General features: G+C 50.3%; 1 protein-coding gene across 4 annotated transcripts in view; it reads left to right on the plus strand.

Annotated features, from left to right (window-relative positions):
- Positions 1 to 27,181, plus strand: part of LOC135919502 (BICD family-like cargo adapter 1) — a 208,763-nt gene that overhangs the window by 137,111 nt on the left and 44,471 nt on the right. For 3 of the 4 annotated variants that reach the window (XM_070533825.1, XM_070533826.1, XM_070533828.1), the window contains exon 2: positions 25,450 to 25,782. In XM_070533825.1, the coding sequence (XP_070389926.1) occupies positions 25,450 to 25,782 (333 nt within the window). Of the gene's footprint in view, positions 1 to 23,265; positions 23,422 to 25,449; positions 25,783 to 27,181 lie in introns of those variants that run through there. The other variant, XM_070533827.1, reaches the window with a different exon arrangement.

Here is a 27,181-nt window from a genome sequence, read left to right on the forward strand (position 1 = left end):
ACCCGGAAGTGAAGCTTGCAACTGTGTGTGTATACACGCTCGTTGACGTTGGCGGACCGCCGCGTGCAATTCCGGTTCTCCCGAGTTCGGGCTTTCTTCAAGGGCACGCTTCGGTGATCGGGGTATATCGGTTGCTTCCGCTCACGTGCAATCACGCGAGGTTCTGTATACACTGAAAATCGATTGGAGCTGCACTCGGGAACCACAGCTGGGGCTGCGCGCGTCTCAAAGTGTCCTTTTGTCGACATGCACCGGACTGCTTGATTCTTGTTCTAAATCGCCTTCGCTCGTCAAATGAACGAAGAAGCGAATTGATGTTGACTCAGAATGGATGAGGACATCGGTAACTCGTTCATTATGTACAGGCGAGTCTACGATACACTGATACCTTGAGAATAAATTATTTTAGCGTAGTTTTGCTGTCCTATACGGTTAGCAATTAAAGCCGCCTGCTGCCGACTTCGCATGCCAGAGGTTTACCGCGCATACACAGTCGAGAGGGAGCGGGGGGGGGGGGGGAGGAGTTTTATGCATGACCGTACCATTGAGCCATCCAGAACCTCGACCGTCGCGCCGCCTGTCGGCAGCAGCAACAGGACTTAACTGTAGTGAACGTTGCTGAATTTTGCATGCGAAAGTAGAGGCTTGTCCCGACATGAACCGAACTGAAGGAAAGCGTGGTTGAGACCTCCGCGTTTCGGCCACTTGGTTGTGCAGGTTTTGCCACGTCGATCGTGGCCTATCTCACAACGAACCACGGTGCGAGCCTAACTTGAGCAAAATGATTGTTCTCCATTGCATATTTCCCAAAATATTTTGCCTAATCGACATGCCATCTTCACATCGGTTTAGGCCGTGCATTTTTTTCCAGAATGCTCAGGCCGAACTTTCCGACGCATTGCGCGCAGCCTGTGGCCGCGCCCGCCGTGCTACAAGTTTTTCACCCGCCGCGGTTGCTCAGTGGCTATGGTGCTGGGCTGTTGAGCACGAGGTCGCGGGATCGAATCCCGGCCACGGCGGCCGCATTTCGATGGGGGCGAAATGCGAAAACAACCGTGTGCTTAGATTTAGGTGCACGTTAAAGAACCCCAGGTGGTCAAACTTTCCGGAGTCCTCCACTACGGCGTGCCTCATAATCAGCAAGTGGTTTTGGCACGTAAAACTCCATAATTTAATTTTTTTGGTGCTACAAGTTTATGCGAACATTGTATACCGTTTTACACGCGTGTACGCCAATATCCAGTCACAGAAAAACAAGAAAAGAAAGTAAAGGAAGAAAAACAAGGAACACGTGATCGCTAAAGTAAGCCGACCGGGATGTCAACTAAATTATAGAGCCCTGTGGTCGCTCTTCTTATAGTTGTGAATGTTTTAAAGAATTGTGCACGATGAATTTGGTCCGCCCGCGTGACGTATGTAAGCTCAGCCGCCGTGCGTCACCGACATCATTTTATACGCTGCACCTTTGGTACTAGCGCAATTCGCGGCGCTCAGCTCTAGCTCTCTGTCGTTCTTGAAATTGCCGTTTTTGAAAATTGTCTTGAGCCGCGCGCCCGCTACCCAGCGCACGCCTCGTGTTTCGCTATGCGCGGTTGTTGCGACTATAGATGAGCTCTGGATATATGTATCGCCCGTTCTGTCACTCAGACAACCTGGTGCAGCCGCGGTGCTTCAATAGGTAGTTAAAGGAGAACGTACTTAATTCTGGAACGGCATATCTTCCAAGTTATAAGCCACCGCCCGAGTAGTGTTTCCGACATTTTGTGATATAGGGCCTGGCATAGAATAAAATGTGTTTAATTACAGGCACGAGATGGACACGGCGCATATACTATGCAGTCGAATTTCATTTGCGACACGCGCGTCTATAAAGCGGCTTGTCGCGGATTGGGCGGGTCACTAACCCTGCGCGAAACGCACACGCCTCGTTTATAGCGTCCCGCTTCTGTGTACAGCTCATCATATACGCCGCGACGTCAAATCCAAAAACAACGTGCGTTGTGCGACTCCTACGCTCCTACCTGGCGCGCGCGCGGAACAAGAAAAGAAAGAAGAAATCGTCGTCGAGTCGTCGCACTGTCTGCGAAGCGGAGGATCTTAAACTCGCGTGGGTGCGGGCTCGCAGAAATATTCGCGTGGTGTTCGCCTGCGTACGAAGCACAAGAACGACAGCTTTTGTGCACGTAAGCACGGAACACGAACGCTCGTACCTCCGATCTTTTCATTATGGGTATATTATACCCTTCTCCAGCCGCTGCACACGCAATTCCCAAATATACCACGCGTCTATTAAATGCTGCGAAAAGAAAGAACATTGGCCCCACGGTTAAATGCACCGCGCGAGCTGTTATACGTTGCCCGTCCGCGCGTACGTATAGATACTTTTCAACAGAGTTTCTTTGTCTCAGGGGTCGGGTGGGACGTCGTGCGGTCGCGTCTGCGTATATACGCCATCGCCGCATGCACTTGCGCGTCTGTGCGCGGTGTGAGCTCATCTCCGTCACTGCGTGACGCAACGGAGTGTCGTGCGGCCCCATTCATTCGTTTGTTTGTTTACTTCGCTTATTCGCGTATGCCGTTAGCGCGGACAATACCCCCACCGTCTTCGAGCCTATATAGCCGCCTGTTTGTGTGTGCGCACCTTTCCTTTCGTATGTGTATGTACGCCAGGCGGTCGAAGTCGAAAGGCCACAACGGCGCGGCGAGGTGGGCGCTCGCTGCTTTAAAGGGCACATCGCGCCAATGCAGTATATGCGCGTACACAGACCCTCTTCCCCCGTAACCCCGACCGTACGACTGCTTTGAGCGGGCGTATCTTTGGCGGCGCCGGCGTCGATTTGGGCCGCGAGCTAGCTGCGCCCACGCTATCGGGCATTCTCGGATGGGCTTTCGCTTTGTCGCGTGATGCGTTTACGTATAGACGCGCGGGACGGTGAGGCACGAAGAATGAGACCGCTTAAGTGGGGTGCCTGCCCTATTCCCGGCTCCTTCTTTTCTTACTTCTTCTTCTTTATAGCAATTGCGACACGCGCGCTGTGCCGTTTATGCCGTTGTCGCGAGTCTCAGTTGCGGAATAAAGCGCGACGGGTGAGGGGAGTTGATTGAACAGCAAAGCGGGTTTATAGGACGACGGTGTTTGAGACGCGTCCTTCCTCGGACGACCTCAGCCATAAAAAAAAAGCAGAAAGGAGAGAGAGAGAGAGAGAGAGAGAGAGAGAGAGAGAGAGAGAGAGAGAGAGAGGAGGCAATGTAGCGGCCTTCACTTACGTAATTACACCCCTGCACGCGCGAAGAATGTCCTACCTTGACCGCTGCACCAGCCACCACCCCCCTTCCTCCTCCCCTCCTCCGGCAGACGAGTATACATATCGAGGCGCCGCCCCGGAAGAGTCGGCGTGTATACCGCATGTTGCCTCGTGTATGTGGATTCGATACGTAACTTGACATGCACGCCTGCTCACAGATCGCCCCTTTCATGATCAAGAGAGAGAGAGAGAGAACGCAGTATACAGCGTCAAGTTTTCCTCTGTTCCGAATCTGAAACCTTTCAAACAAACTAAGCGACTTATAAGCGGCGATCATCTTCGTCTTCGTTGTCATCATATGACAACAGTTTGGCTAAAGGAAAGGAGGGGGGGGGGGGCGGAGTGCTTGCCCTCTTCCTGCGTCATCCGAAGCAGCCCATGTGCTGCAAATTCGCGTCATGTCATCACTGTATGCGTCTGCTTCTCTGCCTTCCCGTATATGCTACGTTCATCTTTCTTGGTTTTACGCCACCGGCTACATTTAGTATACTGTTTACGCCTCCTTGTCTACTATTGTGGCAGCCCAGTATACTGCCTTGTAGTCTTGTTGGACCATTTTACCTTCCACTGTTCGTTTGCGTATATATACTGTCCTCACTATACTGAAGCACGGTTTGGGGACAGGCTATAGCTGGCATTCCATTGCGAACGTCACTTACAGCGCGCGTACATAGACAGGGGGACCGAAAGAACGACCGAAAACGCGCTCGTCTTCGTCGTTCTTTCGGTCCCTCCGTCTTGTACGCGCGCTGTAAGTGATGTTCTCAGTATCTGTTTCGAAGCTTTTCCTTCTCGTCAGAGTCTTCCTCGCGAGTGACGTGTAGACCGAAAATTTTACCGAGCATGCACGATCCCTTCGTTCCGTTGTACATATACGCGGCAATACGCGGTACACACAAGCGGACACATGCGCGCAGTCGCGGCCGCCGTAATGGGAGAGGAGTCTCGAAGCGCGAAACGCTTCCCGTAGCGGCATGCAGGCCGATCCGAGCATAGTGGGTCACCGCGCGCACCTTTCTTGCTTTGGGAGAAGAAGCCGCGCTGGAAATTATAATGTTCCCGCGCGAGGCCCTCTATATAGCCTTGTACGGACATGCACGGATGAAAGATTGCAATTACGTCGCTACATAGTAATATTTCCGGTCGCGCCAGCGCGCTGCTCAGTGTGTATACCTTACCCTGCCGCCGTTATGCAGCAGTGTTATGGGGCATTTTTATGCGAAGCATACTAGCCGCGCAACCACGCTCTTCCTTGCTGCGCCGCGCGCGGCCGCGTAGCTACCATATGACGTCATAACAGCTGCAAAAGCGGAGGCTCAACTCGTGCGCTCGCTTGCGGCCGCGTAGCTACATAGCCGGGTCTCAGCTCGTGCGCTCGCCTGCATGGGTTGTTTCTTCGTCTAGCCGAACCAAATATAGCGAAGCAACAGCAGTTCACCAGGCTAAACAGTGGTTCAACAACTAAAATAAAGGCTAGTATGCTTCGCATCCTGGGCTTCACCTTAGCTAAGCCACAGCCATTTTTTTTTATAACCTTGTTTGCGATGGGGCGCGCTTGCGTTCGCCTCAAAATATTGCGCGTTATATATTTGATACCGGTATATATATATTTTTTCTCGTCGCTTTAGGTTAGGTATAGTCTCAACTGCTGGAAAAGTCCCGCGTGACTTCTGTGCTTCTAATTGTACATAGTGGCGTTAACACAAAGTTATTGGGTGGAGTCTGTGAGATCAGATGTGTCGTCGGTAGCTTTCGATACGATCCCTACAGTAGATGCAAAGGTTGCGCACTTTAGAGTTTATCCTGCCCCCAAAACAATCATAATCTATCCTGCATGTATGGATATCCTGCATGTCGTTCGGTATATATACTTGCATGTCGCGATCGGCACGCGCGTATACCAGCATGGCATGCATTTCCCGAAGGGAACGTAGCGAGCCCAGGAGCATTTATAGGTAGGGCATTGTACACAATATTGATCATTATACCGTTGAAATGGAAATAGGTGAATCACGAAGGTTGTAAAAAAAATATTTTTTAGAGTCTGCGAAGTGACGCAGGCTTCTGTCAGGAATCGGAAACAGCCGCCGCATATGCACAGCGCGCCTCGTGAAATATGAGCCGAGCAAAGCAAACCCTGCGGAAAAAACCCGCTCCGTTCATAAATACCGTGTCATTCTCAGAATGGCTTTAGCTCAATGTTTGAGGGCAGTGTAAGACGCGTATTCCGCAATGTGTTTTCGCAGCAAATGCGCCCGTCCGCAGGAACGACTCGAAGAACAGACCGGGCTCGAAGCAAAGCGGACGCGAAGCAGGTGTGTGGGCGTTGTGTGCACAATCGACGCGAAGTAAAGTGCACGCCGAAGAATAAGGCAGAAAGTGACGCTGCGCATCTCGAGTGGAACGTTGCGCCGTTGCGGAAGAAAGCGAGGATGTGGTGGCAGCCCGGGCTCGCGGAGTTGCCACGCCCTTCCATGCAGTGTGGGCCTGCTGGTTGCAACGTGACGCCCGTTTTGACTGCCCGATGAGCAGTTGGCTAATATGCGTTTTTAATTGATTTAACAATGTATAAAGACGGCAAAACGTAGACGGGCATAATTAAGGGATTCTGTTTATTGAGCGATCTCCCCGCCCCCTTCCCCCCCCCATTTTTTTTCTTGCCAGTGGAACACAGCAACGCCTATAGCGTTCGATAGTAGCGATACTGCATGCTCGAGGTCGCGGGTTCGATTCCGCAGCCACGGCGGCCGCACTTCGATGGGGACAAAAGGACAAACTCGTGTACACAGATTTAGGTGCACGTTAAAGTCGCCCAGCTGGCCAAAACTAATCGGGAGTTCGTCTCCCACTATACACGGAATGTCTCATAATAAGATGGTGGTTTTGATGATGGTGAAACGCGATAATTATTATAATTATTAAACTATACTGCGGGGACGACCGCGGCGGCCGAATTCTGAGGCAGGCGCGCTGCGTAAAAATGCTCGTGTGCCGTACCTTGGATCGACGCACGGTGAAGGACCTCAAGTAAAACTCTTGCTTGGGCTAGTTGGTTCATGTTTGAAGTAGTAAAGGCAAGGCGCAGAAGACTAGGACTTAGGAAGAAGAACACCTCAGGTGGTCAAAATCAATCCGGAGCCCTCTACTACAGTCTTCCTCGTAACCCAACTGTGCAGAAACCCCAGCGTTCACAATGAAATACTACATGTTGAGCACCCTGTATCCGGTTATCGTGATGCTTCTACGCGAGCACTTTGCGCCCAACGAGGACTCGGATGCCGGGGACCAACTTATCATCCCAAACACTGTCGCATCTGCAACGGAAGTGATCGATAACATGCACGAGGGAACGATCCAGAGGGTCTGAAGGCGCTCCGATTATCGCAGGGCGCGGGACGGTGTCCTCTAATGTCGTATGCGTCATTCGATATAACTGAGAAGCGTCCTTGTTGCCTGCACTGTATACATGTGTACGACGGCCGCGTAGATCTCATCATCCTTCTATAGCTCATATTGCTCGTCACTCCGGCTCCCTCTGCTCTCCGGTTTGGCGGCTAATGGTCTGGAAATCCTCTGACACCCTATTCCGCTCTGCACACCATCTCGCGGAATCATCGCAGCGCATGTGGGAGGTCGGCCGTGACAGAACCAGCCGCGTTCGTGCACGAGGTCAATGGCACACGAGCCGGCGAGTCTGGTGGGGGGGCCAGGGGTCGCGCGACGTCACTCAGCCGGCCATGCACGCGTGCGGGGACAGGCGGCGCTGCGGTCGCTAGTTGTGCGTGCTTCCCGGATCCACGGGCGACCTGCCACCGTTCGAACGCTGCCGTGATGGCTAGGCTGCGTTGTCTGGCGCTCTGTTATTATTTCCTCTTTGCCAAACGTTTGCCTCTATGTTGTTAACATATTATTGTTTTTTTATCTGTCATTTCCTATTGCGCCGCCCATGTTGCTGAGGCGTGTTACACTGCATCGAAGTCGAAGATTGGCCTGGTTGGTACACATTTCATTTCTTATGTTATATCTTACAGGCCTAATACAGGGCATCGCTTAAGTGGGGTTGGAACAAGTCCTACAAGTAATAGAAGCGAAAAAAGAAAAACAATGGAAAAGAGAAAGGCAAGAAGAAATAACCTAAATACGTCACTATAAATACGATAGGATACGAATTGGGGTTACTAAATATACAAGTATTCGAGGAACCTTCAAAAGGTTGAGCCCCAGCGGAAGCAAAACAAATAAAAAGGAGAAAAACGGTGCTGTCTTCTTGCGCTTTGTCGGCTCCTCTGCGTGGATTACGCTTTTCAAGATACCCGCCGTGGTTACTTTGTGGCTACACTCTTAGACAAATTTGTACACCCTCTGCGGTGTATGTTTGCCACGCAACAATAATTGTCATCTGCCTTGCCTGCGTTTCCTCAGTCCTCCACTACGTAATCCTCAGCCCCCCACTGCGGCGTGCCTCATAATCAGATCGTGGTTTTGGCACGTCAAACTCCACAATTTCTTTTAAGCTTTTCAAAATGTATTTCGTCGGTTTGCCTGGCTTTCAAATAAAACCTGCGCGCTTGGGTTGACTAGAAAATTCTGGTCACATGCTCCCATAAAATTAAACTTCATTGTATGACGATGATTCGGATACCGTCAGACAGAATTGCTGGAGCCGCGTGTGGAAGTTACGCCACAGCGCGTGCTCGTTGCACGGTTTGTTCGGCTCGCTCGTTATGCGCCTGGAACGCCCCAATTGTGGGCTATATTACAGCAACTCGGTGCAGACGATTTGCTCGACCGACCGATATCGACATGGGCGGGGTCGGCTTGCACAGTGCCGCGTAGGTTTGTGTATAGACAGGTCTAATTTTCTTTGCTGTCCGGACGGAGGGCGATCAGGAAGGCAAGGGGAACAGCCGAACGACGAGCGCGCGGCCTTCCGGCCGGTGGTTGCAGCACCGGATTGCAGCGCGGGCCGATCGTGCGGCGAGGGAGTTGTCGGGGGCGTCGTGTGACGAAACCACAAAAGCGAGCGATGTGTTGTGTATGCGCTCGCTTCGCTCGAGCCGCGTCCCGACGGACGCTGTCCGTCGCACAGGCCGCAGTGGCGAGTGCAATGCGCCGCTGGTGGAAAGAGACGCGCGGTTTTGATTCCGGGATGAATTGGCCGGTCCCATCTCTTCGACGCTTCGCAATGGTGACTAGAATAGCTTCGCCGTGCTCCCTCACGGGTTGCAGAATCAAGCGTCTTTACTTCCTTTAGATGATGATGCTGATGATGATGATAATCATAATTTCTGCCGCAGGAACGAAGCAGTCGCGTTCGAGTGGACCGTATACGAAAACATAAAACAGCCAATGAGATTGCTTGTAATTGGCCCGTGTAAATTAGTCTTTTTTTTTTCAACCATCCATTGATCGAATACGCGTTTTTATCTTTCGCTTGGCCCATTATGCGCGTTTGTGCTTCCTCCGCTCTCTGAATAAATGCTATCTTCATGTTTAGCCTCGGCTGTTGTGCTTTCGCTGTGATCACGCAGGACGAACGCGCAGCTCTGCTGCTCAGTCACCAATATAGGAACATTTTGTTCAGCGGCATCAAGCATATCGATCACTCTTTAGGAGGGATGGATATTAGATAGTGCGACATCCTTCTGTAGAAAGAAGCAATATGCCGGCATGCGCTTGAATGAGCTATACTTCTTGAAGTCAGGTCGTCTTTCCACATTGAGCAAAATTGGGTTCTTGCATGCGGTTACCGACAATATAGCGGGGATAACCGGCGGTACCAATTCTTTTGACGCGCGGAGTGAAACAGACTCGCCGGCACTCCACACGTGTTTGACGGTGCGTGGCTATATATACAGTGCGGTCTTCGTTGTTCGTGCGTGCGTGCGTACGTATGTGTTTCCAGCGAGCGACTCGAACGACAACACAAAGGCGGCGACCTCGGCGTATACGCTTTGCACGCGTCCGTCCATAGCGCGCGCTAATGGACGGCACGACCTTCTTTTCTCTCGCGTCTAGAGAGAAACCACCGAAGCGGACCTCATTAGGAGGTCTCCCCCCCCCCCCTCCCCCCCCCCCCCCAACCTCCTAAAGGCGGCGCGGCACCTCTATTCTACGGGACCGCGACCTTTCCTCACTTTGGGATCCCTATAGCAATGAGTCCGTTAGACTCCCCCCCCCCCTCCCCCCACCCCCTTTTTTTGTAAAGAGAACAGACACACGCGCAGACACCGTGCAGGAGCTCCCCGAAAAGCGTTCGCTTATAGATTGGCCGCGAGATTCTTTGGAGAAGCGGTTTTAGCGAAGATTGAGTGCGCTTCCCCGTTCTGTCAGAACTTGCAATGCGTTTTGCCTGACGGGGGCAAGCAGTGTATACCGTGGTCGCGGCGTCTCGAGGTCACTCTCCCGTCTTTCGCTTGCGTCAAAGGCTTACCGCTCCCTCCACCTTATGCGCTCTTGAGTTATAGCGGCGCAAGTCTCACTCGTCTGGGGCAGCCCGCCCGGACAGTCATAATCGCTGCCAGTCGAGACGCGTCTCGAGGAAGTATACTGTGTGGAGCGCGCTAGGAGAAAGGGTTGAGGGCCTTCCGACTGCATACGCACAGCGGTCAGACGCAGATGATGGCCGATTCGTGTATGAATGGCTGGGCCCGTTTGCTGTTCTCTTAATGTGCTGTGGGCCCCGGCCGTTTGATGACGGAGTGCTTAGACTTCGCCGTTCCCCCGCTGACCCGTTATTCCGACCCGGTCGAATTCGTCGGCAGACCGAAACTGTCGGCCGCTGTGAGGGTTGGTCCAGTTACCCTGAACCAATTTTCTCGGCCAGTATTTCTTTATTATTATTTTTTTTTCATCGCTGCGGAGTTGTTGCCAAAATTTTTGGGCCTGAACGATTGATATCATGTGTAGTGAGACGTCGTCTCTTAGGCAAACGCATGTGTGAATTTTTCAGCCACACTACGTTGGAACTCATTACCGTGCCATATTAGGGTACTCTCTAATTCTTACGCATTCAAATCAAACCTCCGTAAAATTTTGCACCCTATATAACAATTTCATAGTTATCGTTATATTAAAGGGACACTAAAGTGAAAAGTGATTTCTTCTGCATTAGTAAATCACCGTTCTACAACACCAAAAACACCACTCTTACAACGATAAGACGTTTGGTAAGCCAGAAAAAGCGCAAGAACGAAATACGGGTGGCGACGCCTACTTAAGTTCCCGCACCTGGGGGCTGTGACGCCATGGATTTTGATGGCATCTTCTAGGGCCTACTAATTATATATAGCGGTACAGATTGACTACATTGTGTTCAAAAGGAACCAAATATTAAACATGCCAAGTTTCGGGAACCTTTATTCAGCCAACGCGGCCCAAATGCGAAAACAAACTTTGGAATCCCTGACGTCACGCTGACGTACCGGCGCTGGTGTTTCGGCGCGAAATTCAAATACTGATACTTGGACGTTCATTTTCTCATCTAATATTCAAACTATTTTCTTGAAATGACTGCCTGCAGGGTTCTCAAACAATGCTTTATTAGTCTAAACTGATTTATTGTTTCCATTTAGTGTCCCTTTAATAATTGCTTTGTGTCATTAAATATTTTACAGCGTTAGATATAGCGACTCACTTAATACGGTGTCTTGTGCGTTTGCATATAGCTGGTTTGTATTTGCATACCCTACTCATTTGTAATGGTAGGTCCCCTGTACAGTCTGTTGACTATGGGACCTCCCTCTGTATATGCGTATAATCGCCATTTGTAACCATTTGTAACGCTCACGCAGACACTTTGCAGCTGCTCCTTTCTCTCTCTCTCTCTTTTAATTGTCTCTTTTGTCACGACACGTAGGGCAAATATCTTTCAGGCTGTAGCCCTTATTACGTAGTGATCGTTACGGTAGTTAAATCTCGTCAAACGACCCTATACATCACTGTTGCGTACGCAGTGCGCGACGTTTCGAAGCGCCATGCGCGCGGGGACAGAAAACACGTGGCCTTTCGAAATGGAGAGTCTCGGAATTCGGATTCGGGGCATCCGGTTAGTGTCTATAACCGCTTCCTTGTGCCTCACGCCCGCGCACATTCGCGGTCGTACGAACAGTTCCGATCGTCGTATACACTTCTTTGCTTCCTCCCTTATATTTCCTTCCTGGTGTGACGTCTTGGTCATGCTTGCGTCGTCCCCCCCCCCCCCCCACCCTCTTTCTTTTCTTTACTTCTGTGTGGTCCTTCGATACTTGTAGACAAGTATCAAAGGAATCTATCTGCTTCTGTGCCTTGTTTTATTTGTCCACAGCCCGTGGCTTGCCTTCTGCTTCTTCCGGCCGTCGAGCTCTCCTTTTTTTATTGCGCGAATCTAGAAGCAGACGACAAGGGCTCCGGCTGCGTCGTCGTCGGGTTCGTGCACATCGCCGCGTAGGTGACGTGCACGAACAGCGTGCCGCGAGTGCTCGTGGCACGCGCGGCGGTCCTTCGCGGAAGGAAGCCTCGGACGGAAGGAAGTTGAAACACTCGACACGGCAACTTTGGCCGCCCCGAGACTTTACCCGCCGCGTCGCTGCTTGCCTGTGTCCCGCAGCTGAAGAACCGCTCGCACGCGAGTCGTCCACGCAGTCCTTGGCGTTCCGTATGCACAGGGTGCATGTACGTGAGCGCGTCCAACGGGATCTAGCGGAGATATGGCAACGCGGAAGGAATGCTTACCGGAACCACGCGGCTTACGCGAAACGGACGAAGAACGGAAACGTTCGCAGGCGTATGTAGCTTAACTTTGCGCGGAGATCGCTTTATATATGGGTATACGTTAGACCGCAGCTTGTGATAGTGCCGCGACAGGACGGAACGTTACGCTGCGGCGAACGCTGACGCTATCAGTGAGCGTTTTTAGCTTTCTTTGTGCGGCGTTATGTAGGGCGTGACCGGCCGTTCAGACGTCCCGTGACTCTCTTGAGAATCGAGTTTTCTCGTTTCGTTTCAGTCGAAAAAAGAAACCTCAATGACAAAGTTTATTCTCGTGTTTAAGGACGTGTATTGCTGTCGGCACTGCAGAAATTCTTGCTGTGAAAAGCAACGGCAATTTGTCTTGTATAGCCTGACGTACACTCGTCACGGTGACGTCAGGTTTGTCGTACAGGGAGCAGCACTGGTTGTATGTTGCGACGAGATGCCGAGCTACACCTGCGGTCGTGCCGGTCCATTTCGGTAGTCCGTCTGCGATCCGGAACCGACGTGTATACTTGACGGAAAGGACCCTTCCTGTCATCGAATCCTAAAAGCTTACACTGTAATATAATTGATTTCTTTTCGACAAAAGCCTCTTCACTCGTCGCAGTAATGATACGAATTATTTGAGCAATATATTCATATGCGGCGGGGTGGATATATTAACTGGCCCCGTTATTCATCTAAATGGAGAACGCCTATTTGTGAGCCGTGAACATAAATTTTTAGGTTTCATGTTGGACTCCAAACTAACTTTTATATCCAACTTCAAATATATGAAAGCGAAGTGCCTCAAAACAGTGAATCTGCTGAAGCTTCTGTCACGCACAACCTGGGTTAGTGACAATAGATAGGTTGTAGAGGAATCTCATACGTTCACGTCTTGGCTATACTGTGCCGTACTGTATCATTCTGAAACACGCAGTACCTTAAGTATTCTAGACCCGGTACACCACCTCGGTATTCGCCTGGCGACAGATGCCTTTAGGACAAGGACAAGACCAGTTCAAAGCCTCTATGGTGAGTCCTACGAATTGTCCCTATACATCTTCAAAGAAAATGTTTAGTTTCGCCTACTGTTACAGGAAGGCAAAATAAGATATGGAGAATCCATGTATGTCATTCAACTATCTGCGACTTGTCCACTGCCAGACTTTATTGCAACCGCCCAGCTATTATTATATCTCCTTTGTCCCTACGATTGGACGCAATGGAAAAAGAAGCAGACATCTCGCTTCCACAAAATGTCCTAACGGCCCCCACTCGTTTTCCGCCGCCTTGGGAATGACAAACCATTGAGTAAGATGTCTCTTTTGTCGGAATAACAAAAAAGAAAACGTGCACCTGAGACACATATACAGCCACGCTTCCTTGAACTTCAGGCGAAGTATTCCTGCACAGAATTTTACACAGACGCTTCCAAGTCATTTGCTGGTGTCGCCTATGCAGCTCTCGAGACGTCGTTTTTGACGCCCAGCGTCCTAAATCTTCTAAAAATCTTGTCCTAAAATACAAGCATTTTCGCGGCTCAAGCGCACGTGCTACTTTCAGCAGTGAAGCATGCATAGAAAGTAAAGAAATCTCAATAAAGCTATCGTACTCGCAGACTCATTATGCAATTATGCAATTATGCATTATGCAAGACTCGTTAGGTGTTGGAAGAGCCTCGAAGCGTTTCCCAAGACCCCAAAACTCTGTTTATTTAATGAGCTATACACCGTACTATAGTCAGCATGTATACGTACAACCATAGCATTGTCTAATGTTGGGTAGCTGGCCCACAGAGGCATAAAAGGCAATGTAGCTGCTGACGAAGACTCTACGGCAGTTTCTTTTAGTGAGACAGACATGAATAAACCCATACCGGCTACAGACCTTAAACCTTTCTTACGCCATAAGTTGAGGAAGTATTGGCAGGGGCACTGGGATACTGAAGTACTGTATGAGCTACGCGTTATCAGACCGCAATTATGGAACTGGACGTTTGAGAGAACAGCAAGACACAAGGAAGTGTTTCTTTGTAGATTAATGATAGGACACACCTACGTCACTCCCGTTGCAAGCAGTACGTCTTCCGATGTGTAGCAGGTATGGTAATAGTCTGCTACATATCTCTGCATAGCTGTGCATGTTCTTCTTCAGTGCCATGAAATAGAGGAGACGGAATTCTTTTAATCGTATAATCGTTTATGTCTTATACGCAATTTACAGCGAGTGATTTTAGGCCTTTTTACAGCCACGTTACCTCTACCATTAATTTGCAATTCATGTCTTCACTTGACTGGCATTCACTATTCATCACCACGTGCTTTGCGCTCTTGGGCCACAGCTTGCCCTTTCACGAGTGGAAACTACAGATCAATCAAGTCAATCATGTGGAATCAGACCCATATATATATATATATATATATATATATATATATATATATATATATATATATATATATATATATATATATATATATATATATATATATATATATATATATATATACACACGACTTTTCTTGACCGTAAATACTGAAGAAGCCAATGGAAACTCCGCCACCTGTACTCTGTTGCATCCATTAGCGAATGATTGTAATTCGAAGGACAACTCACAAGGCATAGTGTTGAGTGTTCTCTTCCAGGACAGTCAAAGGGGCTTTCAGGTTACTTTCCGTGTTACTTAGCGGTTACTCCCCTCTTTTTGGATGCCTTACGATGACAACGATGATGATGATATTTAATGGCATCTTCTTTGAAAAGGGATGGTAGTAGCCTGTTTGAGATTAATCCTTGCCCTGTTCATTTTATGTTTTATTATTATTATTTTTTCTTGCTCCGAACATTTCTTGCTAATCTCGATCGCCGACTAACGCTCCGATCAGCGTCTTTGCGTCCTCGACCCTTCGGTAAGGCGGACGTTCCCTGCGATGCTGGCTGCCTGAATATCTGGACATTCCGTTGGAATGTGCCGCGTCGTCTGCAAACGTTTTCTACAGCAGACACATGCCTCGTCCCGTTGCGAATATTTTATCCCGTAATAATTTTTGTCCTCAACCAACCGACTGTGGCCTCGGAAGGCAAAGGCACTCGCAGGGAGCGCAGTGCATCTTGAATTTTGCAATGCATCTGCCCCCTTCCCTCCCCGCCCCCACTATGCAGACGAAACGTTTTTTTTTTAAATTGATTTTAAGTTGCTATTCACTTTCCGAATGCCGCTATACGAGATAGCGGATTAAAATTGCAGCATTGTTATTTGATGAAACGGTGAGCTGGGTGAGCAGCCGTTTCCTAACAATGTTATTCGACATCACGTTCACTGTGAAGCATGGGATAGAAAGCGAGGATCTCTGTTGCTTTGCTGTCGCGTCTGCGTGCGTGGTCGGCGTATATGCACTTGACGCCCCGTGCACGCCGAGCATGCACGACGGATGCCGCCGCACTGCGGTGCATACACGCCCACACAATGGGGAACCGCGTGCGCACACACTTGCGATGCGCGCATGCTGCTGCGAGTCACGTTTTGCGAATTGAGTGACGCGCGCGGGATGATGGACGAGGCCCGTCGGGGAAGGCTTCGTGCGCGCCGCCAACGCGTGGGAACCTCGGCCGCCGCGTTATACATGGGCGCGAAGAAGATGATGTGGGACACGAAGACGGTAACGGCTATGGAAAGACAAAAAAAAAAGAGGGGAAAGGGATGCTGCGATTCTCACTGCAATGGAAAATATGCGTGCGTATAGTATGGTGGAATGTGACGGCTGCGTTGGCGCGAGAGTACCGTAAACGGGTGCGTTGCGTTGGTCGTTGCGGTCGGCATGTCACTGCTATAGCCTTCACCGCCTCCGTAGAAGATGCCACTTTTGGCATAAGTTGTTTAGTGAGTGCAACACCTGCTAGAGGTATTTTACGGGCTTGTACGGTGACAGAACGAAATAAATGGCGCTTTTTCTTTTTCGCTCGTTCGTTCGCCCTTTCCGTGTCCTATTACACAACAGTGTGGCACTGGCAGTGTGAGCCATCGTGCTCGAAACTGAGCAGACGACGCTTTCCGGGACTAGAAACAGACGACGCGGAGGCACTTGCGGCGCAGTGCGACGTCTTGATTCGACCTGCGCCGAGAGCGTGAGATCAAAAGTGCTGGTCCTACGCGTCATGCTCTGGAAAACGTAGCCACGCTAAGAATATAATGACGTCGCGCGCCTACCACCGCGCTTCTGATCAGCTGCGCGCCACACAGTTGTACAGCGGGTGCACTTTCTCTGCAGCCCGCTAAATTTGTTAGAATAGTAAATAACGGGATGCAGTAACGCACCTTTATTGACTAATATATACAGGAGCTACGGCTGCGTCAACCCGACGTGAAAAACATTTTAGATTCGTCGTTGGCAGGAGCCCTAACGTGTCAGGTTCGCCCCTGCATGTTTGTCAGTGCACTTGAGCACATACGGTGACGCACTGTGGGTTCTCCAGACGAAGTCCAGTCCGGCCCATGGATTGTACCGCAGTGAAACTATGTAGCGCGCTTGTATAACTCGCATCTCCGCCGCCTTGATCGCGCAAGTATTAATTAGATATCGAAAATGCACAAATGCTGTGATGCGCTCATACTGATAGAGATTTACCGTTTGTCTGCATGGTACGTCGTGCACATAGAATTATAGTGCTGAAAAAAAAAAGACGCAGTTTTCTTTACAGCACTGTCGCTGTCGGTGACCGACTCTTGCTATTGGCTAACGCACTTTGGCGGAAGCGCAGTTAGTCACCGGTGGCGGAAACGATATTGTCCGCGTACGTCAGTGGGTCACCGCATATCTTGGGAGGAGCTCGGAGCGCTTATTAGAGCTACCTGCACAGCATTACCACCCGCGGGCTCATTTTACTCGTCGCGCCCTTACAGCGCCGCCGTTCCTTGCTGCAGCCATTTACACGCTGCGACGGGTATAGTGTCGGATCTCCCCCGCCTGCACCAAACATCCGTAAGAGTGAGATGACCACGACGTATTACAGTTGTTGCTAAAGATAGCCTTGCACGCGAGTGCATAGTAGTAACAAAGACAAGGGGGACGGGTCGCGATTACTACGTCTCCCCGTCTTCCGTCTGCAACCATCCGTCTTCACATATAGTCTTAAGCGGACGCCGCGCAAACTCGATCCTTTCACACGCTCTGTATGATACTCGAGGTCATTCCAGCGACGATCCTCGTTTACGGCGCGTTACAATGGCTCGCGTGTCCGAACCCACACACCACGCAACGTCCGTGGCCCGCGCGACGCTTATTTATAACAAAGAGGCCAGCGCGTGGTCCACACTATATTTACGGATGCCTGCGTTCTTCAGCATATATATATATATATATATATATATATATATATATATATATATGTAAGCTGTAATAGCGCTCCGCGTGTTGCCCCCCCTCCCCCCCCCCCTAAAAAAATGAGTCACGACTCGCCATTGTTCTTCCATTAGGTCGTGGACCGAGAATACAGTGTATCAAAAACGCATCGGAGTACACCGAAACGTCAGAGTTGGGTCGGGACCTTCCTTCGCCGATTCTTGTGTGTGTGTGTGTGTGTGTGTGTGTGTGTGTGTGTGTGTGTGTGTGTGTGTGTGTGTGTGTGTGTGTGTGTGTGTGTGTGTGTGTGTGTGTGTGTGTGTGTGTGTGTGTGTGTGTGTGTGTGTGTGTGTGTGTGTGTGTGTGTGTGTGTGTGTGTGTGTGTGTGTGTGTGTGTGTGTGTGTGTGTGTGTGTGTGTGTGTGTGTGTGTGTGTGTGTGTGTGTGTGTGTGTGTGTGTGTGTGTGTGTGTGTGTGTGTGTGTGTGTGTGTGTGTGTGTGTGTGTGTGTGTGTGTGTGTGTGTGTGTGTGTGTGTGTGTGTGTGTGTGTGTGTGTGTGTGTGTGTGTGTGTGTGTGTGTGTGTGTGTGTGTGTGTGTGTGTGTGTGTGTGTGTGTGTGTGTGTGTGTGTGTGTGTGTGTGTGTGTGTGTGTGTGTGTGTGTGTGTGTGTGTGTGTGTGTGTGTGTGTGTGTGTGTGTGTGTGTGTGTGTGTGTGTGTGTGTGTGTGTGTGTGTGTGTGTGTGTGTGTGTGTGTGTGTGTGTGTGTGTGTGTGTGTGTGTGTGTGTGTGTGTGTGTGTGTGTGTGTGTGTGTGTGTGTGTGTGTGTGTGTGTGTGTGTGTGTGTGTGTAAGAGAGAGAGAGAGAGACCAAAGGTATAGCGCGCGCGAGTCGAGCGCTTCAATTACAGAAGTGATCGCGTGACGTCACGATACTGCGGGAGCTACATAAGTACGCTTCTCCCACCGCGCTGAAATGTTGTCATTGCGTGTGCGAACGCTCCCGAGGCATTGTGCACTGTGCCCCTTAGCAAAACTATAAATCGACTCGTCGACGTCGTCTCCATAACCGTCCTCAATTACTGTCCGCTGTTTTTTCGGCGCGTAATGCGTATATCGTGTCGAACTATAACGACGTTACGCGACACACATCCCGCTTCGTGCACAACGCACGCGAGATCCCCGTAGACACTGCTTTACAGATAACCGCTTAAAGTTGCACTCTTAAGTATAGCGTTCATCTTCCCCTGCACCGTCATCACGGCTGGCTCTGTATACTTCAGATCCCTTTACGAGAACGCAGGAAAGGTTTGTCTTGCACGCACTTTGTCCGTGCTGCCAATGCGAATTGCTGTAGCGATCCGACCCTCTCTGCACTTCCTGAAGCACGCTTTCTGTGCCAAGAGTATAGATGTTCCCAAAAGAGGGTACGCGTATCGGGTGCATGCCTCCTCCGCACTTGGGGATATGTAACTCAAACCGCCGCTGTGCAGACACACAATGCTCGGCGGTGGCTTGCGAACAGGCAACGCTACGACTACAATCATATATAAATATATATAAGCGCCTCCTGTATGCAATCTGTCGTGCGCGGCCTTGGTAGCGAAGCCTGGCCCACTCGTATCCCTATCCTCTTTACCGCGGCTGTATCGCCTTTGTCGGAGCACGACCATTAGACGAAAGACCGCACCTGTCCGTAATTTGGGTCGTCGTTTGCGAGGGATTACCGACACAACCCGGCCGCGCTCCGTCCGTTATAGCGATTATTCGTTATTACCGGTTGACGAGGAAGCTGGAAAAGAACAAAGGAACTGGGTGGTCGCCAGGACGAGTGAGCGAGAGACGGAGTTGGGAGCGGACGATCGGCGGGGAGGGGGTTTGGGTGAGAGGCGATACCTCCCTTCCCCTCTTTTCCCTCCAGGAAGCGGCCGAAAGTCCTCATTTTGCTCGGGATGAGGGAAAGGAGGAAAGCGTGCCGGCACCCATCAATAATGTTCTGCGAACACGAACTGCCCGTCGTTGTCGTCGTTCCAAGGAAAGGCCGCCGCATGACGGAGCGGGGCGGTCGACGATCGGTCTCCTTGAGCTGTTTCGCGACGTCGCGGTTTTCTGTACGGCACGTCCTCTGGATGCTCACGGACGCTCGCCGCTTTTGAAGGCGAAACACGCGGGACCGAGAGACGTCGTGTTGTGCTGCAACGAGGGGCCTTATATTCCACGCTCGTAGCAAAGTCGCCGCCCGGCTTGGAACGGCAACATATAACGCTGAATTTACTCCCGCCTTGTTAATTTCCGCCGAAAATTCGGTTTACTAGGCGATGACAAAGTGCGCGCTTGTTTCAGGCGTGTGTGCTGCCGCGAAGAAATTTTCAGCGCATTTCGCCTCCAGACTGCTATATTTTGGAAATTGTCGAGTCTTTTTTTTTTTTTTAATGCGTAAGGATTCTTTGGCGAGTACCCCAGCAAAATATGTCCGTGCCGTGACACCTTATAACTGCAAAATAAACGCATAATTTGTCAATTAACACATGCGATCGTTATAATAGTGTAATAGTAGATGATCGATAGCGTTAGGGAAAAAAAAAAAAACTTCTGACTGGGACCGCAGCGCACGTAAGCATTCTTTGGCGAGGACCTCAGCAATATCTGCCCGTCCCGTGACGCCTTAAATCTGCAAAATAAATGCATAATTGGCCAAGTTAGGACATTTAATTGTTATAATAGAGCAATAGTAGATGCGTGGTAGCGATGGGTAGACATGCCTAAGCTAGCTAAATTAGTAAGCAGAAGCGAAATAGCAGCCGAGCAAAAGAATGCTTACGTTTTAGTAGACAATTTTCAGAATTTCTGTAACATATTTCGTTCGTTCCCGCCACCCCCCGCGGTATTTTCTTTCTTTCTTCCTTTCTTTTTCTCTTTCTTTCTTTCCTTCCTTCCTTCTTTTTCCGCGAGAGCAAAGCAACAGAAAGAACGTTTCTAATGGGTCAAGGCTGAGAGACAAGCTTGAAGTGGCGGAGGGGAAAACAAGAAGACAGTTGAAGGGGGTCAGCGGAGTCAAGCGTTCGTAGTCAGCTTTGTCTTAAACTGCCAATACCTCCATTAGTCAAAGAGAAACGTTTGCTTGCTCGATAGAGCTAACCGTAAAAGGTTTTAGCGCGCATAGCGTTTTCCTGAGTACGATGTATTGTTGAATACTGGACAGTATAACGATATAAGGCGCGACAAGAAGAAGTCGCAGTATCCTCGCATCTTAGTTTAGTGGTTTATGTCGGATCTGCAGTGTATATATTTAATGCACGCTACGTTGACTTGATATAGGTTCTCAAGTTGCCGTGTCTCCCGCCGTGTATAGATGAGATCGTGGCCTCTTCCACGTCTGCGTCTTTCTCGAGGAGATATGGTGCTCCCGTCACGAGGACGCCCTCAAACGTGCTGGAGTTACGAGCATCGAACTCACTGCAGATCGTGTGGTGCTACAGGTCGCTTCGGTGATCCTGCTGATATTCTCGTAAACGAACCAATCGAACACGATTCATTTGGCCTTCGATGAACACCTGAACTTCACGTGTGACAAAGATACGCGCGCCTTCGTCTTGCGCCCGTCGTCGCGCTGGAAATGAAAAGCGTTAACTGCCATTGCAGACGGCCCCGATATGCAGAGGTCAGGTTCGTTCGCGTCGCACCCACTGCAGGGCGGCCAATCTCTTAATGTATAGTGCTACCACTCTCCCCATCGAGCTGACCTGATTTCCTCCCGCGGCAGTTTGCCGCTCAACCGTTCGGAGCTCCGATCATTCCCGCCAAGGTCACGTGCATATGCGTAAGCGCGGTGAACGTGTAGTCTCGCTTGTCTTTCTCAAGGACCGCTGCGCGCGGCCGTTATATCCGCGCCAGCGAGTGAATGCAAGGGCAGCCGTTAAGATCGGCCCAGCGAGAACCACGCCGCCGGGCACGGTTCCTCTTGCTGCTGCTTTCGTTTCCTCCACACCCCTCCGGAATCGAGTGCAAGGCGCCGAGGAGTGACGACCGCTTGTTGGCACCGCTTCGCGTCGCGTGTGTGTATACGCGTCGAAGGTGGGGCAGGCGCGCTCTGGGCGTTGCTCCGTGAAGGTTCGATTGTGCTGTCTCTATAGCTGCAAAGTGCCGTTGTCCACCTTGTCCGACAGGTCTCCGCGACGGACGTCCATACATGTCGTTTGGCTTGCCCGTTCGTGTTTTACGAGGACAGCGGCGTCTCTTCTATGCCGTTTATCTTTTCTTTAAAGGCTATGTACATGGCTTATATGTCTGTAAACCGACGGGGTCAGTCTCGAATGTGTGGTTCCATTGCTTTTCTTGCTTTATTTTAAAATTTCGCACGGCTTGTATCGCGCACTGATTTGATAGTTGTGCGGCATGAAACGCGTGACGAATATCTGCACTTCGAGAAGGAGAATCTGTGCGTATATATACTGTCACCATTCGGGGGCTGTAAATGTTTATTCACCCCTATTTCTTATCTGTGGAATGCCTCCGCAGTGCTCGTTCTTCAGTGTTTGCAAACGTCGACCACTGGTAGCTGAAATGGAAATATAATGAATTGGTTGAATATAATGAGTACAGGCGTGCCTTGTTGCATATCGGATCGCGCATCACGTATACATACGAGCGTCCGTTCCCTGCGTTAGCCACAACTCTATAACGTCGGTATGTACCGGGAAAGTCGTGTGACAAGGCTCTTTCGTTGGCTCGGGCACGGTTGGTTTTGCATAAGTAGCGGGTCTCTGGCTGCGCCCGTCTCGAGTATCTTTTTTTTTTTCTCTCGTGCCAGATTGTGAGGACGCATGCCAGCGTCCCGACGTGGCCCGTACGGCTGCTGCGGCTGCTTCGCATTCGGCGCGGAGATTCGGGTCTCTCTGCGTGTGATGGACGTTCCTTTGAGGCGCTTATGACAAGATGCTTTGGAGGTCTATGGGATGACGGGCCTCGCATGGCGCGACGTCGTTCTTAATACGCCGACGTAGACGTGTACGTTCCGCGGCCTCTGCCGAGTGTGTCTGCATGTGGCCGCGATAAGTCGAGGAGTAGCTGGCGGAGGGATTTGCGCCGACGTCCTACTGTATCTTGTGCACGGACAGCTGCTGTCGTATGCACTCGTTTTACCCTGGCACATGGGGCCTGTCCCACATAGGAGTCCTACAGCTGACGACCTCCGTGTCTTTATCCGTACTCATTTTTTTTCTTTTTTTTGTATGAAGGGCGACTCCTGGAATGGAGAAATCGGGAACGGGCATTTCCAAGGACGAGTTCGCCTGATACCGACGTCGTCCGGCTCCATATGGGACAGCGGCGACCGAATTAATTACACCTAGCGAATGATTTAGAAGTTTACGATTTAGTAGGAAATTTCTACATAAACCGTATTTGCTTCTGGAAATACGGGATAGTTGAAGAAGGCGGTAATGTTTTCACAAGGGGGCTGTCTCCTCGCTAAAGGTGCTAAGTCTTTGTTCGCCAAGAGACACGATACGCGCGTCCGATCGGTCTCCGAAGACGTTGGAAGGGAGAGAGGCTGTCCCGCACAAATCAGCTCGGCACAGCTCATTCCGCAGGCACTGCGCGATCGCCGTGTCCATGGCCAGCTGGCTACATGCCGTATAAAGCGACGCTACTTGCATACAGACTATATCGCATGCATGCAGATCAACGTTTTCTCATATATATATATATATATATATATATATATATATATATATATATGCGGCGGCAACACTGTCGCGCGCTATCGCTTATGGCCGCTCCGGCCACACCCCCGACCTTTCCGCCATTATCCGGAGGCCCTAATCTCCGCGGCGTATCGGCCTTGCGGCCAAGTCGGGCCCGCCCTCCTTCACTTTCTCGTTCGCGCTCTCCGCCGGCCGTGTTTCTCGCGTTCGCCATGGACGGCAGTCCGGAGGAGTGCGACGTGCGCGGATGTCCAGTTTCGCGCTCGCTTTGTGACGACGACGCATTGTGCAACGCCGGTGGAAAGGATGCCCTCTCCCAGATACGGGGCGGGCTCGATGGCCGACTGCTCGAGGAACTTGAGGTACACGCGCAGCAAGTGTTCATTGTCCGAGTGTTCCTGAAAACTTTCCCTTACGAACGCAGCGCGATGTCTCTCGATGCTGTACAACAGCGACTCGGCTGCGGTTTGATTTCGCTGGCGTTCGTACGCGGATTATGCATGATGGGCGCTTACTGACAGCGGTGCTGCGAGAATACTTGGCAGACAACTGTCATATACCTATACAGTGTTGGGATCGTTTTAAGTGCACTGCGGCACCGGTGCGTATGGCGAGAAACGAGCCAGTGTGAAGCGTCCCCATCTTAGTAATATACACAGCGCTTTGTTCCGACCGCGAATGCTTTCTTTCTTGCTTCAATTTCACCCACACACCTACGCTAGCGTGTTTAAGTGGTTGTGCAAGTGTTTCTCTTGCACAGGTGTATTGTATGTGCACAGTGGGCTTCAGGGATGTTGTGCTTTTGGAAAGAGTGACGATGTAAATAAATTTCTAGCTGTCCTTGTGTTGCACGCTGTGTAGAAATCTTTTGGTCGCCAGGTGGCGCGTGGTGATTCTGCACATACCTCGTTCCTCGCTCTGTTTCTTTACTCTGTTGCGTAATTTCTGTCTTAGCGAAAATTAAATATCGCTCTTGTCTATGCAGGGCTGGCTGATAGTGGGACGTTCATTTAGTATGTTTTCTATCCCTCCCTCCCTCCCTCCCTCCCTCCCTCCCTCCCTCTCTCTCTCTCTCTCTCTCTGTAGTCGTGCTTAGCTTATCTACAGATAGAGGAATTGGTGACTCGTTTTATCAATGTTGGCGCTAACTTACCATTCGAGTGAGCTATTAGTGGCAACAGCATAGTTGTGGTGATCGTGGGACGTTCATTTAGCATGTTTTTCTATCCATCTTTCTCACTCTTTCATTCTCTCTGTAGTCGTGCTTAGCCTATCTACAGATAGAGGAATTCGAGACTCAGTTTGTCAGTGTTTGCACTAACTTACCATTCGATTGTGTATCAGTGGCAACAGCATAGCATAGATTGAGTATCAGTGGCAACAGCATTAACTCACTATCGTTAATGATAGTGAGTTGACTGTGAGAGTCGGTGAACTTCTGAACATCGAGGACGAAAAAAAGCATAATCAACAGCGTTAAAAATGGAATTCAGGTAATCAACAATAACAGAAACAGAATAAAGGCCAATCGAAAGTATGAATACTCTGTCGTTGAATTCGAACAGCAAATCCTGTAGGGGGAAACTATGTGAAGCCTCGACTTTAACGTAAGAAGGTTTTGCGGAACTTTCGATTTGACGAAGTGCATGCTTTCTATTCCCTGACGCGTATTCATAGAACTGACTGCGCCGGAAACTTCGAAGAAACCAAGTGGACTCAACGTCTCGCCCGATTTAACGGTCTTGAAGATGAATAAGCATAAAATGAATGAATGAATGAATGAGTGAATGAATGAATGAATGAATGAATGAATGAATGAATGAATGAATGAATGAATGAATGAATGAATGAATGAATGAATTCTATATTCTGCGAACATGTTATTCGTATGAGTGTTTTAAGGGCCCTTGATTTAACGAAATTGCCGATTTAGTGAAGCGATTCTTGGGTCCCATCGAATTTGCTGAATTGAAATTCAGGAGTACTTCAGAGATGTATGTTCGCAAACGCTCTTTTGTTTTTATATACAAAAGCAAGAACAATTTCGAAGCGGGGCGGAAAATAAACCGCGCGGACCGCCGTGTGCTGTGTGTTCCGTGCCGTTCTTAAGTCGTTGTTTATGTGCAAAACAGCGCATTTATCCAAAACAATATGTAACAGACCGGCTCCAACCGCAGCCTTATTTGCAACCAACATCTTTTTTTTTTCATTTTCATTTCATGGTGACTGGGCACAGTGCATACCGTGTGATGCGCGTCATGATGCAGTGTGCATGTTCAGAACACCTTTATACACACCGTTCGGGCAAGAGTGTGCACGCATGTGCTCGTGACCGTCTACACACGTGGTCGTGCACGACGCTGACGCTGCAAGGCCTCCTCCCCTCGCAGGTGCTGGAGCAGGAGAAGCACGCGCTGCGCCGCAAGCTCGAGTCCCTGTCGGGCGAGAGCGACAGCCGGCTGGCCGAGCTGCAGGCCGACCTGGCGCAGGCCCGCCAGCAGCTGGCCGACCAGCAGGAGCTGCTGCGCGCGCTCGAGAGGGAGCGCGGCGCGCTGGTGCACGAGATGAGCGACCAGAACCAGCGGCTCGCGCAGGAGCTCAAGGCGGCGCGAAGGGCCGAGGACCAGGCGGCCGGCCAGTACCGCAGCCTGCGGCAGCAGCTGTCGCTGCGCCGCTCCAGCCTGGACGACCACGTGGCGCAGCTGCAGGGGCTGCGGGACGAGGTGGGCGTGCGTATATATGTATCCCCGTATGTAGCTCCTCTTCGCCGCTTGCCATGCGCGCGAAGACGACGGTTATATATCCCTATATAGCTGTGTACAGTCGTGTCACGCTACGTGTCGTATATACGAGGTTACCGGGAGAGGAAGTTCACTTCGCTATAAGAGGTATTTCGTTAAAAGCGGATGCATATAAAGGAGCCGCGGTGAGATGCGGGATGGTACAGTACAGGTCTGATAAATTCAAACGCGAGCCATTTCCAAACTATACTCCGATGCTTGGTTCCGCTTCCAGCTTCGACTGCATTTGTAACACGAGCTTAGTTCGTAATCCTGAACGTACGTTTTACTGTGCGCCTAAAAAGCGGCCACTGAGCGACTGCAGGTCGTATTTCCATGTACTTAAGTCTAAAAGGCGTTTGTTGCGGTTCATGTTTCAGCTTATGGACACAGTGTATATAGCCTGCAAACAGCGCATATGCACGAGCTCATGAGGCGTATACACGCGACTGCCCCATCTTTCGGTTATCATCACGTGGTACAGTTAGTCACAAGGAGTATGCTGCCACGTGGCGGAGTGATATATTCACAGCTCCTTGCCCCGCGGCAGGTTGAGGAAACGCGACGAGTCATCGTGCACGCTATGCACCCAGCGTCGTCATGCATTTCGGGTATGAATGCGGTGTTGTACTGCACGTCAAATGATTCAGCTTAAACTACATCTACCTCTGTCGAGACCCGATGAAAAACTTCGTATAAAGCGATATTACGAATAAAGCGATTTGGCTATGACAAGGGATTAATGTTAATTTTCTGCCGTGCTCGAAAACGTCTTTTCACCTGCCGCGCGGTAGCTCACTGTGTCGCTATGTTACTTTGAGATAGTTAACGAAAGGTCTCGGGTTCGATTAACGGCGGCCGCATTCTGACCCGGCGTCGGAACGCAAAAAAAAAAGAAAAAGAAAAATAGCTCGCGTGCTTGGATTTAGGTGCACGTTAAGTGACCTCTGCTGGTCAGAATTAACCGGTATGTAGCCCTCTAATCCGGCAACTCTCCAAAGCCCAAGTTTTGCCTTGACACCTTAATCGGATCGGATCTGGCTCGTCAGTCTGATTACGTGCACGAATAGCGTCACCCACCGAACGCACTCGCTTTTTGACTCCACTCACATATACAGCGATGGGCAAACATTCGAAACGTTCTGGGAGCAAGGGCACATGGTATAAGTGAGGGTGCAAGCATTGTTTTCAACCCGCTCTCGCAGGGCCAAGAAAGGGACGCTCAAGTACCCCAAGTGACGTGTAAGGTCTGTCTGGTGGTGTGTGCATACATATATATTTCTGCGGTGCATGTTGCCAGTCGTTGTGGAGTTCCGCGAACTCAGGCCGATTTCAGCGAATT

This window comes from Dermacentor albipictus, chromosome 2 (assembly GCF_038994185.2).
Source record: "Dermacentor albipictus isolate Rhodes 1998 colony chromosome 2, USDA_Dalb.pri_finalv2, whole genome shotgun sequence".
Lineage (NCBI taxonomy): Eukaryota > Metazoa > Arthropoda > Arachnida > Ixodida > Ixodidae > Dermacentor > Dermacentor albipictus.